At 36.7% G+C, this 12640-nt stretch overlaps 2 protein-coding genes across 2 annotated transcripts; one reads left to right on the top strand and one right to left on the bottom strand.

Annotated features, from left to right (window-relative positions):
• The first annotated feature begins 3005 nt into the window (after positions 1 to 3005).
• On the top strand, positions 3006 to 6548 carry LOC148199661 (receptor-like protein EIX1). Its single transcript, XM_088114606.1, has one exon. The coding sequence runs from the start codon at positions 3032 to 3034 to the stop codon at positions 6479 to 6481; it is 3450 nt and encodes a 1149-aa protein (XP_087970732.1). The 5' UTR covers positions 3006 to 3031; the 3' UTR covers positions 6482 to 6548.
• Positions 6549 to 8234: 1686 nt separating this feature from the next.
• LOC124846825 (oxalate--CoA ligase) lies at positions 8235 to 11716 on the bottom strand. Its single transcript, XM_047324188.2, has 4 exons — positions 11414 to 11716; positions 10186 to 11248; positions 9320 to 9423; positions 8235 to 8653 (listed from the first exon to the last, which is right to left on the bottom strand). Exons 1-4 carry the CDS (start codon positions 11615 to 11617, stop codon positions 8465 to 8467), a joined length of 1560 nt encoding a protein of 519 aa, XP_047180144.2. The 5' UTR covers positions 11618 to 11716; the 3' UTR covers positions 8235 to 8464.
• Positions 11717 to 12640: the final 924 nt, after the last annotated feature.

Raw genomic sequence — 12640 nt, 5'->3', positions numbered from 1 at the left:
GCTTTTTCACACCTGTCCAGTGCATAATTCCCATTTTCACTTGATAGCAACGACCGTTCGGTTTCTTCATTAACTCCCGTTCGGTTGAACGACAACAACCGTTCGGTTTTCTCATCGACTCCCATTCGGTCTGAATACAATAGTCATCCATTTTCTTCATCAACACCCGTTCGGTCTGAAGACACCAGTTGTCTGGTTTCTTCATCAACACCCGTTCGATCTGAAGATGACATCCGATTGTCAACACCCGTTCGATCTTTAGACGAGATCCGATTATAAACACTCGTTCGGTCTTTAGACAACATCCCATTGTCTTCATCTGTTTGGTCTTTAGACAACATCCCATTGTCGTCATCTGTTCGGTCTTTAGACGACAACCAATTGTCTTCATCGATGCCCGTTCGGTTAAAAGGCAACAACCGTTTGGTTTCTTCATCATTCGCATTTGAAGATCGTTTGGTTTCTTCATCATCTGTTGCATGACCCATCTCCTCCGAGTACAACACGTGGTCTGCGCCACAACGATACGTATCTGCATGGCGTGTTACACCTTTTGGCTGCAACACGTGTTCAGCTACATAGTCACACCTGTCCCGCACTATCTCTCTGCCTAGCTCCTCTTCTACTCGTTCTAGAGTACTCATCAGCACAACATGATTGCACTCGGAATCATATGCATCTTGAGCAAGATTCGCTGCCTCGTCGTTCTTAGTCTTCTTCACGGCTTCATTGTGCCAACACTCTGCAGAGTAGTGCCCGAATTTTTTACAGGTGTAACATTGAACGCTTCTTTTGTCATACCCTTTTCTTCCTCTGCCTCTAAATTTTCTTCCTCGTCTATTGTTTCCCTCCTTCTGCTCACTTCCATTGTCTTTGTTGATTTGATCAGAGGGTTTTGTGCTTCTACCGCCATTGCGTCCACCACGTGATCTCCCTCTGCCTCTTCCAAATCCACGGCCTTTGAAGCTCTGAATGTTTCTGGCCTGCAGCGCTTGATTCGTGCCTTGCACTGCACCATTTTCTGCATTCTTTCTTTCGATTAAACGTTGCTCATGCGCTTCAAGAGAGTTATGCAATTCTTCCACCCGCATGGTCTCAAGATCTTGGCATTCTTCTATGGCTACCACGATGTGATCGTACTGTGGTGTTAAAGTGTGAAGTATCTTCTCGACAATCTTCTTGTCCTTCACAACTTTATACATGCCTTCATAGCATTCACCACGACTTGAATTCTTCCAACATACTCCACCACTGTTTCTTGCTCTCCCATGCTTAGGGGTTCATGCTGCCTTTGTAGAGATTGAAACATGATCTTCTTGACCTTTCCAGAGTTGTCGTAGCCCTCTTGCAGTATATCCCACACTTCCTTTGTCGTGTCGGCCTTCGATATTTTCTAGAAAATTACCTAAGATACACACTGGTGTAGCAACATCCGTGCTTTGCAGTCCGGTTTCTTATTTTCTTTGTATAGTTTCTTCACCTCTTCCGAATCACCCTTCGATGGTTCTTTGAAACCTTTCTTGACAATTTCATCCACTTCTTGGAAACCCAGAATAGCGTCCATCTTAACGCACCAATCGTCATAGCATTTACCATTAAAGACCAGCAAATGACTTTGAATCATCTCAACCATTACTACTCCACAAGATTTTCTTCTTGAAGCGTCTTCTTGATCGTCACAAGACTTCACCAGGTTTCGTAACCTGTAGCTCTGATACCACTGTTAGCACTTCTTGGTGTTTGAAAAAATGCAGCTGAGAAATGTAACAGAGTGTGTGTAACACGAAAAGGAGAGAAAACGAGCGTTATTTCTCATTAACAAAACAATGTATATATGTGCAGAGAATAAACTGTTAACAAACAGTTAAAGCACTTAGAGTTTAGCTTTTATTCTCAAGAGAACTAATTTTGTGTCGTACAAGCCACAACATTAGAAATGTTGTGAAATGTGATATGAGAAAAATACGACAGAAGTCTTGAAAATGTATATTTTGTTATTCGGTATGGTCTTTCTGAATTAGGCAACCACCCTTCAGATTAAAGTGCAAAAACTTGTTTCAGCTCAATAGCTCCTTTATCTTTACTCTTCTTTTTATGTGGCTAGCTGTGTCATCTTTATCACTGTACTGCTGAAAATATTTCTGTCTTTCGAGACTTTTCTTGCAAGTATTTGTAAAAAATTTAAAATTCAAGTTTAAATGATCAGAAAACTTATATTTTTTTTTCACGGATTTTCTTAGAAAATATACGGAAAAAATTCAGAGTTTGCTTGAACCTGAGTTCTGGTTCATCATTGACCTATGCCATTTTAAACTTATATTAAACAAATAAGACATTGAGTTTTTACTCCTTGTCTTCTGCCTAATTCTCACTTATAATGGTAACATATTATTAGTTACCCCACTTCACCTTTGTTGTAGTTTAATAATGATATCACAAATAATAATACTATTACTAATTTTCTTAATATAAGTTTTAAAAAAGACCCAAACTAGTTGATGATGAAAACAAGTTGTATAAAAGAAAAAAAAGAAAATCTTTACGAGTTAGGGTTTTGTATGACTTGTATATTTATTCTTCTTTGCTATAATTAACTCGTTTAAATATATGATTCTCGTTTATTTCTTTCATACATTTTCTTATAATAGATTTCATGAGGAAAATGAATAACCGAATCTTGAAAATAGTTTAAATTTTATGATTTATGGGTGGTGGCGTAATTTTGTAATCCATAAAATGTCCTAATTTCATAACTCATAAAATGGGTTCGACTACTTCCATTTTTTTTTCTGTTATGTTTTTAGTGGGCTTAATTTTCTACTTTATAATATATGAAAGTTGATGTTGATGTTTTGTAAGGTATGAAAAGAAGATAAAATATGAAAGTGACTTTGATAGCTGAATTTGATTTTATAAATTTAGCATGGAAATTAAAATTGATAGAGAGATGGTTATGTGTATATATATAAAGGGTATTTAGTATGCATAACCCATAACTGCTTCTTTCTTTCTTCTTTGCTTTTGTTTAAAAATGACTTCCTCCTTTTTCATCCTTCTCTTTCTTTATTCACTTTCTATGTCAACCTTCGGTGTGTGCAGAGGAACAGTGTGTATTGGAAGTGAGAGAGAGACACTGTTGAAGTTGAAACATCATCTCATTGATCCTTCAAAAACACTTTCTTCTTGGAATGCTTCTCTCAATCCCAATTGCTGCCAATGGGATGGAGTTCTCTGCAACAACATTACATCTCATGTTGCAGAGCTTCACCTCAGCACTCCACCTCCTTCTTTATTTTTCGATGAAAACTTTCTTAGTCCAATTGAATATGAAGTTTACGAAGAAGTTTATGACGAAGCAATGGAAGAGTATAATAGAAGGGCACTCAGTGGAGAGATAAATCCTTGTTTGGTTGATTTGAAGCATTTGAATTACTTGGATCTCAGCGGTAATATTTTTTATGAAGTACCAATGCCTTCCTTCATTGCAACAATGACTTCCTTAACTCACCTCAACCTTTCTGATGCTGGATTCATGGGGAACATTCCTCCTCAGATTGGAAATCTCTCCAATTTGCTATATCTTGATTTAAGTTATGCTGCCAACGGAACAATTCCTTCCCAGATAGGGAATCTCTCCAATTTGTTGTACCTTGACCTCTCTTATGCTTTCAACGGAAGAATTCCTCCTCAGATAGGGAATCTCTCCAACTTGCTCCACCTCGAACTCAGCGGAGGATATTATGATGAAGAATCTATATTTTATGAAAATGTTGATTGGCTGTCAAGTCTTTCTAAGCTTTGTTATCTTGGCTTGAGCAACATTCAGTCAATAGTAGAAGGCATGTCAATTCCTTCTTTTCTTGGCTCAATGACCAACTTAATTCACTTGGACCTCTCATATTCTGATTTTATGGGCAACATTCCTCCCCAGATTGGTAATCTTTCCAATTTGGCGTATCTAGACTTAAGTTATGCTGCCAATGGAACTATTCCCTCTCAAATGGGAAATCTCTCCAACTTGCTCTACCTTCATCTTGGAGGTGATTATTTTGTTGGGAATGATGATTGGTTGTCAAGTCTTTCAAAACTTGAATATCTTGATTTGGCAGGTGCAAACTTATCCCAATCATTTGATTTTTCTTACATTCTGCAAGCTCTTCCTTCTTTGATGAACTTACAATTGTCTCATTGTACACTCCCTCCGTATAATCAACCGTCCTTTCTTAACAGTTCGTCTCTCGTTACTCTTGATCTTTCCCATATTTTTTATCCTTCTACATTTTCTTTTGTTCCAAAGTGGCTATTTGGATTGAAAAAACTTGTTTATCTTTCTTTATTTTATAATGACTTTGAAGGTCCAATTCCAGATGGTCTTCGAAACCTCACACTACTTGAAAATCTTCACTTGACAGGAAATTCATTCTCATATATACCTGATTGGTTTTATAGTAGTTTTCCTAATCTAAAGATCTTGGACCTATCACAAAACAACTTGCATGGAACTATTTCTGATGCCTTAGGAAATATGACTTCTCTAGTTATACTTGATTTGTCTTACAATAAACTTGAAGGTCCACTTCCAACTTCTTTTGGTTATCTATGCAACTTAAGGGGTATAAGTTTCTCATATCTCAAACTCAACCAGCATATTAATGAAATTTTAGATATTCTTTCACCGTGTATTTTCCATGGACTGACAACACTTGAAGTTCAAAGTTCTCAACTTTCAGGCAATCTTCCAGTATCACTTGGAAAATTTTCATCATTGAGATATCTTATTTTGTCCAACAATCAGCTAAGTGGAAATCCATTTGAAAGTCTTAGATCACTCTCTAAATTGTCATATCTTGATATTGATTATAATCATTTTGAAGGAGTTGTCATGGAAAATCATCTCAAAAATCTTACGAGCTTGAGTGAAATTTCTGCAGCAGGAAACAATTTGACTTTAAAAGTGGGTCCCAATTGGCATCCTACTTTTCAACTTACTTATTTGGATATGAGTTCTTGGCACTTAGGTCCCAACTTTCCTTCATGGATTCAATCACAAGACAAACTTTATTATTTAGACATGTCTAACACGGGGATTTTAGATTCTATTCCATATTGGTTTTGGGAAACATTTTCTCAAGCTGATTTTCTAAATCTCTCTCATAATCATATCCATGGTGAGCTTGGGACTACATTAAAGAATCTCATATCTATCCACGCTGTTGATCTAAGTGCAAATGACTTACGTGGCAAATTTCCTTTACTTTCAAATGATGTGGGTTTCTTGGACCTTTCATGCAATTCACTCTCCAAATCCATGGATGATTTTTTATGCAAAAATCAAGAAGAGCCAATGAAATTAGAATTTCTCAATCTTGCATCGAATAACTTATCAGGGGAAATACCCGATTGTTGGGGCATCTGGCCATATCTAATGGATGTGAATTTACAAAACAATAATTTTGTTGGGAACATTCCCCAATCCATCGGTTCGTTGACAGAGCTAACGTCTTTACGAATTCGTAAAAACTTGCTTTCCGGAACATTTCCTACAATTTTGAAAAAGAATAATAAGTTGGTTTTGTTGGATCTTGGAGAAAATGATTTTTCAGGAACAATTCCAACTTGGGTTGGAGAAAGTTTTTTAGATATGAAGGTTCTTATCCTTCGATCAAATAGATTTTCCGGTCATATTCCTAATAAAATATGTGATATGAGTCTTCTTCAAGTGTTAGACCTTGCACAAAATAATTTGACTGGAAACATACCTACTTGTTTTAACCGCTTGAAGGCCATGACACAGATGAACAGAAGTACAACTCCTCTTATCTATTGCTGGGCTACAAACTATACATTTGAGTATTCAGATTATACTGTAGTTAGTGTTCTTCTTTGGTTGAAAGGAAGAGGAGATGAGTACAAAAACATTCTCGGATTGGTAACCAGCATTGATTTGTCAAATAACAAATTAGTAGGAGAAATACCAACAGAGATCACAGATTTAAATGGTTTGTTATTTTTGAACTTGTCTCACAACCAATTTATTGGTCACATTCCACAAAACATTGGTAATATGGGATCATTGTTGTCCATTGATCTCTCAAGGAATAAACTTTCTGGTGAAATCCCTCCAACCATTTCAAGTTTGAGCTTTCTAAGCATACTAGATTTGTCTTATAATAATTTGAATGGAAAAATTCCAACAGGAACTCAGTTGCAAACCTTTGATGCCTCCAACTTTATTGGCAACAATCTCTGCGGCCCACCACTACCCATCAATTGCAGCTTCAATGACAAAATTCTTAGTTATGATCGCAATGACAAAGGGAGTGATAGGCATGGAGTGAACTTATTTTTTGTGGGAATGACATTTGGATTTGTGGTGGGATTTTGGATAGTAGTTGGTCCTTTGGTCATTTGTAGATCATGGCGTTATGCCTATTTTCATTTCCTTGATCATGTGTGGTTCAAACTTCAATACTTTTTTTAATGTCAGTACAATATCTAATGTGGTGAAAAATAAAATTATTATAAAACAGGGAAGTTAATTTGGATTACTCTGTTGTATTGTTTGATTTAGTTTGAAAGGTGAGAGTGTTATTTAAATTACTAGTGGATTTCAAAGCTAAAAAATCCACATGGTCAACTTATTATAGATAAATTATAGCTACTTTCGTCTGTGAAGATCAACAAATTGTAATCTATTGTTAGAAAAATTAGACGGTGCGAAGTTAATTTGAACCCTGTAGAACTCTCGTTGAAAAGAATTGAAGCAAGATATTTAATGAGTTGCTTGGCTTTTAGATACTCAAAGCATTCGTATTCAAATAATTTATTTCTCAATAACAAGATTCAAAGGCATTTTAAAAGACTACTTTCTTTCTCAGTAGGATGATTCAAATACTTTGTGAACATTTAGTTTTTGATTTTTTAACTTTATCTCTTCAATTTTTAAATTTAGTTTTATTTTAACATTTTACATATGAACAAGAAAAAGAATGAGACTCTAGGTTGAATATGCAAAATTCTATTCTTTGCATTTGTTATATGGTTGAACTAACTTTTCGCATATTCTTTCTTTGTTGAGATGTCTGCTGAGTATTGAAGTTTTAGCTGCTTCTTCCAATGATATCCGTAGATGATATTTTGGAAATATTGGAATGTCTTTCTTCTCCTGTTGGATGGTTTTGGACTTATATCATCATTTGTGAATGGTTTACACTTTAATAATGGTTGCGTTAACAGAAAGTCGTTTCACAGCAATTCTACTTAAAATTGCTAGCAGCATGGCAAAATTAATTATTGAGATATGACAACAATTGCTCGCAGGATGTGCACTTTAGAGTCACTCGTTAGACAGGCATTATTGTTTCAGATTTTGGTAGTTTCAGTTTTCAAAGGTAAAAGGTAAATGTTGAATGCCATAAATAAAAGCTAATAAAAGAGAAGTGATTGATGAAAGAGGCAGAGTAAAGAAAAGTAGTAATGGAAAGTAAGCAGAGGCAGGATAAAATAGGTTAGTTTTTGTTGTTCTCTGAAATTAAATGATTTTTTTTCCTTGACTGGTTCATGCGAATTCTGCTCAGTGTGACTCACCCACCTGCTGATAAACTGCTCCTAAAATTTATACACAAAGTTTGCCTTCCACAAGAAAACTGATGTGCATTTAAAGAAAGTGGCAACTGTTACCTATTTTTAAGGGGCAATGTCATTGATAAGCTTTTAACACCTATGAGCCTCTTCTTCAAGGTACGTAAATGGCGAAAAATATTATCTTTTTGAAATTTGAACTAATTCAACCATTTTTTGTATGCATCCATTGAGCTAATATTTTTGTACAGCCAAATAGCTGAATTCTGCATTGGTTACCTCTTGTTCTGCTAAGACTTTCAATAGTCGAATGCTCCTCATTCAACTAATTATGTAAACCGCCATTTTGACTTTATTCGCGTTCAGCCTTCTATTCACTCTAGCTAACTTCAGTTACACTGATCCTCAATAGAGAACTTCTAAAAGCACATATTTTCCCATCAATTTATTTCCAAGTTAAAAGAATTCAATGTTTTATCAGTTGATCTTTATTCGGACAGCTTCATTCAGGTCTTAGCTGAGCAATTCATCTTCATAATCAGCTTTCAGTTAATCATGTAATAGGATTCTACAATGTTATGATTTGGATGCTATATTTTTTTAGTTTCCCACGACTCACGATCCACCAAGTTAGAAATGTAGAGAAAAATGGATTGAGAAAGTACTCAATATGTATAAAAAAACATTGAAAACATTACAATGTAAACATTTCAGACGAAACATTGAAAAGTATAATCTATTGTGCCCTCTATGAAAGACAATTTGCAGAGAATGGCTTCCTCTTAAATGCCAAGTTGCCGTATTATTGTGATTAGTGTGCGGACTCCATCTATGTATAGAGAAGGTATGGAGTTTAGGAATGAAAGGTGGGGACTCAAGTTTATCAAATCTGAGAGACAAAGTGTTCTGTGACAAGACGACGCAAAATCTTTCCGGTGGCAGTCTTGGGCAAAGAATCAGTAATGAAGACCTTTTTGGGAACTTTGAAGGATGCAAGATTGTTCTTGCTATATCTTAGCACCTCTGCCTCGTCAACGTTTGATCCTTCTCTTGGGATAACCGCACAATATATCTGTCAAGAGTTCACAATATATCATCAACACATATTTTAGTGAACAAAGTTGGAGGTAAATTAACCTTTCGAGAAATTAAATTAGAAGGTTATTTTTCGTAACGTGATATTGAAATGGTGGTTTCATTTGCCAAAAGTGATCAAATAAAAATGGACTCTTCGATTAGAAGGATTTTCTTGTACGCCACAAAATGTTCGTACATGATTAGAATATGACCTTTGAAGCCAGAAAGTGATAAACATTAAATGGCTCAGAAATCCTCAGTTGTGCTTGTCTTTCAGTTACGTGTTACTTATGAGTGGCCTCCGTTACCCAACCAATGCAAAAAATAGAAGAACGCCCGATATGCCAATGTCATAAATAATACAAAAAAAGTAGGCCAGTGTTTATTCTTGTGGGGCATGACCCTTTTTATGCCAAGTTTATTCTTTATGAGCGGTGTATAAAACATTAGGATATGACCAGTGGAAAGAGAAAGAATAAAAAAAATGTATTATATTACTAATTACTAATATAACTCAAAATTTTGTGGCAACATATATCGCCCATAAAAATGGTGATGGGCAAAATTTGTAGTTGTATTTATGTGGTTTCTTTGAGGAAAAGGCCGTCAAATTTGTAGAGTGTGTAAAATTTTAAAAAGGATGAATCAGACAGAGACACACCTCTTCACCGTACTTGGCATCAGGCGCTCCGAAAGCAACTGCTTGTGCAATGTCCGGATGTGAAAGCAGAACAGCATCAACTTCAATTGGTGATATCTTTTCGCCTAAAATTTAAAAACCCTTCTCATCAGTTAACATGTATCAGTGAGTTTATTAAATTTTCTGAAAATGAAAACTCTGAAATGAACTCTGTTTCTTTTTCTCTTTCTGACGCTAAATAAATGAAAATAAAATATACAACTTCTATAGTGTTCTCTACTTTTCACATAAGATATAAAGTGAATGAACTAAACTTCGTGTCATGATATGGATAGTTTATACCTACTTCCTTCCTCACATAACTGCCAAATCAAAACCTAATTAACATCACTGTCACTCTCTTGACGTACAAACCACAACTCTAATAGTTGTTGATACCAAACAAAAAGCCCGACTTCAACCTTAGTGAATATAAAAACAGTTATGACATTTGTTTCATCTGAGAATACTATAATAATTCTCACACACAATTTAAATATTGATAAGTTGTTCACGTAACGCGCAAAACTATTAAGAAGTCTCTTGAGTTTACACCAGACAAATTACTCAACAAGAATCAAACTCACGTCATCAATGACACACCACCAACAAATATTTCTCAAAGACAATGAATCACCAAAATCAATGGTTAAGCTTAGTCTGTATTCAACCCAAACTTTTCCTTCAAAACAGTCAATGCACCGAATTTTGAAAAAGCATGGTTCCCTCAATGCAGAATATTCGCAATACCTTCCAAAGAAATTTGCAGAAAATAGTATATTCGAAGGCAAAATAATATTTTGATAATTTATGAACAAAAAGATTTTGAATAATAAATATTAACATACCTCCACGGTTGATGAGTTCCTTGATGCGACCAACGAGGTGCAAATAACCATCAGAATCCAAGTAGCCAACATCACCGGTATGGAACCAACCAAATTCAAACGCCGCCGTATTGGCATCCACGTTATTTTTATACCCTTTCGTAACATTGGGGCCACGAATGCAAACTTCTCCGCTAACTTCAGCCTCTTGAACCCGACCCGTTTGGTCCAAAATAACCATTTCTTGTCCCACGGGCTTTCCAACCGACCCGGCCTTGTGCGGCCCATCTTGCGGCAAAGGGTTCGAAGCCATGAGATGCGACGCTTCCGTCATCGCATAAGCTTCCAACACCGGCGCACCGAAAGCCTCCTCGAGTTTACCCAAAATAGCCGGTGCCAGAGACGCGCTGCAGCTTCGTATGAACCGGAGCCGCGGGTAAACCGGTTCGGGGTTGTTCGCGTGGCGGTCCAGTATAATCTGGTGTATGGTGGGGACCGCAGTGTACCACGTGGCATTGTACTTCACCATGTCTTTCCAGAACGCAGAGGCGGAGAACCTTCCCGCCGCCGGCAGCGCCACCGCCGCACCGGCCGCGAGGGAACTAAGCAACCCCGCAATCAAACCGTGCACGTGAAAAAGCGGAAGCACAATCACCGTCGAGTCAGACTCGGTGAGTCGGTACACCGATTTAATGTTCTGTACCGAAGAGAGCAAGTTGTGCTGAGTGAGCGGCACTCCCTTGGGTCGGCTTGTGGTGCCGGAGGTGTGAAGGAAAAGCGCCACGTCATCAGGATCGTTAATCACTGACTGAACCGAATCGACCGAGTTAACCGAGTCGGATTGACTCAGCGAGAGACTCAGCTCGGGTTCGTTATTCTCGGCTTGGGTTACCGAAGCCGTGGCGTGAGCTATGTTGAGTTTTGAAGCTGCGGCTTGAGCTGCGTTGTTTCCTTCTGAAGATGTTAGGAGAAGCTTGGACTCGGAGTCGGATAAATAAAACTCGAACTCTTCGGCTGTGTAAGCCGAGTTTAACGGCGCGGCTGTGGCCCGAATTCGAATAACGGCAAGAAACATGATGACAAACTGAAACGTTAAAGAAAACAATGGTTCGCAATTAACGAAAAAACGATCGACATTGTTTCATTGTTCAAATATTGCGAGAAGGAAAATTTAATCAGATGATATTGTTTGTTACGTAATGTAATATAATTGACAACGGTGTAAGAGTTTACAGATTAGGGAACGGACCTCGACGGTATTGGGGAAGGTGAGGGCGACGACATCGCCGGGCTTGATTCCGGCGGTGAGCAACCGTTGGGCGGCGGATTCCACCAGTTGTTGGAGGCGGGAGTGGGTGAGGTCAAATTTGGCAGCGACGGAGAGCGCTCGGCGGGAGGGGTACTTGGCGGCGACATGGCGGAGGAAGAAGGCAAGTGTGGATGCGGTTTCCATTGTGCTTTTTGCTTAGAAAAATTATGGTTGTGTGGTGTTTGTGAATGGATTGTGAAATTGGGAATTGTGGAAAGTATTTATAGGGATTGAGAAACACGGGTGGCGGTAGTATCTGGGAAAAAGAAAAGTAGAAAAGATGTTTGTGAGACTTTGGTCAAGTCTCTCTGCGTCACAACCAGCCACCTTCTACAGTTCATATCATTAATTTCAATTTTCATTTTAATCTCTATGATAAAATCTAATCAAAAGATTTAAATTAGTAATTCGTAATATATTTTCTTTAAAGATGATTAAGTAATTCTTGATACATCAGAATTTACATAATCGTATATCAAAGTAATTATTGTTAAAATAATAAAGTAATTAATAATACAATTTCCTTTTATAGGGAAACTTACATGCAGTTCATGGATACAGTGGTGATGTTCTCTTATCAAATTATAAGTTTTTTTACCTTTGATATTTTTGTACTTGTGTTAGTTAGTGTTTCATTTTTATTCTTAAATTGTAGTCTTTCCTTTCTTGTTATTGGCTATTGAGGAGTGAGAATATGAAGTAATTTGTCAGAGGAATCATGATTCATGGGTCACGAAAAGAGACAACGAACTACATAGTTTCTTGCAAGTTGTTTAGTTGTATTCGCATCTATTTATTATCTTTTCCCATTTTTATTTTTATCTTGAAAATTATATATAGTATCTATGCACGGGTATGAATATTAAAGTTGTAAAATTAACTTTTTTTAAGATAAAATTGAACCGAATTATTTTTATAGATATGTTTTATTTGTGTTTTCAACCCCTTATACAGATAGCTAGATCAAGCTACCATTGCTCTGCATTAAAGATTTTCCATCCATCTGAAAGGTTACTAGTCAGATTGCGGTGAAAGTTAGTCGTAAAATTTCGGTAAAAACACCCCTGAATACGTAAATTTATAAATCAACTTATTTCATAAATTAATAATGTAATTTAAAAATTAAAAATAACCATCAAATTTAGCATTTATAATAAAAGAGATTAT

Source organism: Vigna umbellata, chromosome 4 (assembly GCF_029865625.1).
Source record: "Vigna umbellata cultivar VRB3 chromosome 4, Vumbellata_1.0, whole genome shotgun sequence".
Classification (NCBI taxonomy): Eukaryota; Viridiplantae; Streptophyta; class Magnoliopsida; order Fabales; family Fabaceae; genus Vigna; species Vigna umbellata.
Note: the sequence above shows the minus strand (reverse complement) of the source record. Positions and strands in the feature narration are given on the sequence as shown.

What these genes read in the sequence shown, in the direction of transcription:
- LOC148199661 (XM_088114606.1), top strand. Translation starts at nt 3,032, where the DNA reads ATGACTTCCTCCTTTTTCATCCTTCTCTTTCTTTATTCACTTTCTATG.
- LOC124846825 (XM_047324188.2), bottom strand. Translation starts at nt 11,617, where the DNA reads ATGGAAACCGCATCCACACTTGCCTTCTTCCTCCGCCATGTCGCCGCC. An exon ending in CCTTCCCCAATACCGTCGAG is followed by an intron (nt 11,249 to 11,413) that starts GTCCGTTCCCTA and finishes TTAACGTTTCAG; the next exon opens with TTTGTCATCATGTTTCTTGC. An exon ending in ATGCCAAGTACGGTGAAGAG is followed by an intron (nt 8,654 to 9,319) that starts GTGTGTCTCTGT and finishes AACTCTTGACAG; the next exon opens with ATATATTGTGCGGTTATCCC.